The sequence below is a fragment of the Haliaeetus leucocephalus genome, unplaced genomic scaffold (genome assembly GCF_000737465.1).
Source record: "Haliaeetus leucocephalus isolate CR32 unplaced genomic scaffold, Haliaeetus_leucocephalus-4.0 Scaffold342, whole genome shotgun sequence".
NCBI lineage: Eukaryota > Metazoa > Chordata > Aves > Accipitriformes > Accipitridae > Haliaeetus > Haliaeetus leucocephalus.
Genome location: NW_010972778.1, coordinates 23383 through 24547, shown reverse-complemented (window position 1 = coordinate 24547; position 1165 = coordinate 23383). Strand labels below are relative to the sequence as shown.

The window sequence follows — 1165 nt, the reverse complement described above, 5'->3', positions numbered from 1 at the left end:
GGGCCTGATTGATTTATTAAGACTGCTCCGTGATTCCACTTTTTAAAAATTTATTATGCCTGGCATCTTGTCTTTTACCACGCAGGCGGGCAGGCAGGCACGCCTCAAAAACGTGAGAGCAACTCGTTACCCGCAGTCGGTGTACTTTATCGGTAACGACTTCTTCGGGAAGAGGCGCCGACGCTGCTCTCTCGTCTCTGGACGAGTCGGTGGCCACCGGGGTACCGCGTAGCACCGTTGGCGTGGGATTCGCTCCTAAACGAATACAGAATAATCGATACGCTATGAATCGTCATCGATTTAAGTTATTAACGGTTGACAAGCAAGGCTGGTTTGTATCGTTTATGGATCGTCACCTACCGACTGATTTAACGCTGCGCGGTAATACTCTTTCTGGCAGTCCATTAAATAACAAAACTCATTCGTTCATTCACGCTAGGTGTGCACCCCTTCATTGATAGCCGGAGAAGGAATACATACGTACGTACGTACGTACGTACCAGCGGATCGTCGCGGATTGCATGTGACTCGATTAGTAGTAAGAAGTATGATGAACTACCGACTCCTAAAGTTCGATTGCGGCGCTCCTTTAGGACCTTGCGACGCTCTTGGTTAACGTCAGCGTTCTCCGGCCCCTGCGTGATCACGCGTTAATTGTTCATTAGCTCTTACGCCGCGTCAGTCAGTCTTACTCACCTCGTCGTCGCCCTTTGCGATCGAGCGATGCTTACTTGTTAAGCAATTACCGAGGATGACGCACGCGCCTTCCATAGGCTGGCTCCCGTTCCTCACCCAGCACTCATTCTTGATCGAGTCATTCGTTACAAACGTGAGCTCGATCGGGTGGATGTTGATCAATTCCAGCAGAAGTTGGCCTGTATCGCCCTGTTGAAAATTATTAATTTACATATGAGTTACCGGTTCATTAATCATTCATTACATTCCTTAACCGTAGGGCTGGTGTATGTTAATTCTATCAACAATTCATGGGGAGCGATACATTAATCTCTGTCCCAAGCCAGCCCTGCCCCACTGGCCTCCGTGCAGACCACCCACCCGCCCCTGTCCCAGAAGAGTTCTGTGTTAAGAAGAGCAACGCCCACACCCCGTCCGTTTTTTATTATCATTTCCTTATCTATTTATTTTCTCAGTCTTTCCTCCCCAG

General features: G+C 48.8%; 1 protein-coding gene across 1 annotated transcript in view; it reads left to right on the top strand.

Annotated features, from left to right (window-relative positions):
- Positions 1–1165, top strand: part of LOC104834891 — an 11870-nt gene that overhangs the window by 5898 nt on the left and 4807 nt on the right. Inside the window, exon 3 of the mRNA XM_010572557.1 lies at positions 86–221. Coding sequence (XP_010570859.1) covers positions 86–221 — 136 coding nt within the window. The remainder of the gene's footprint in view (positions 1–85; positions 222–1165) is intronic.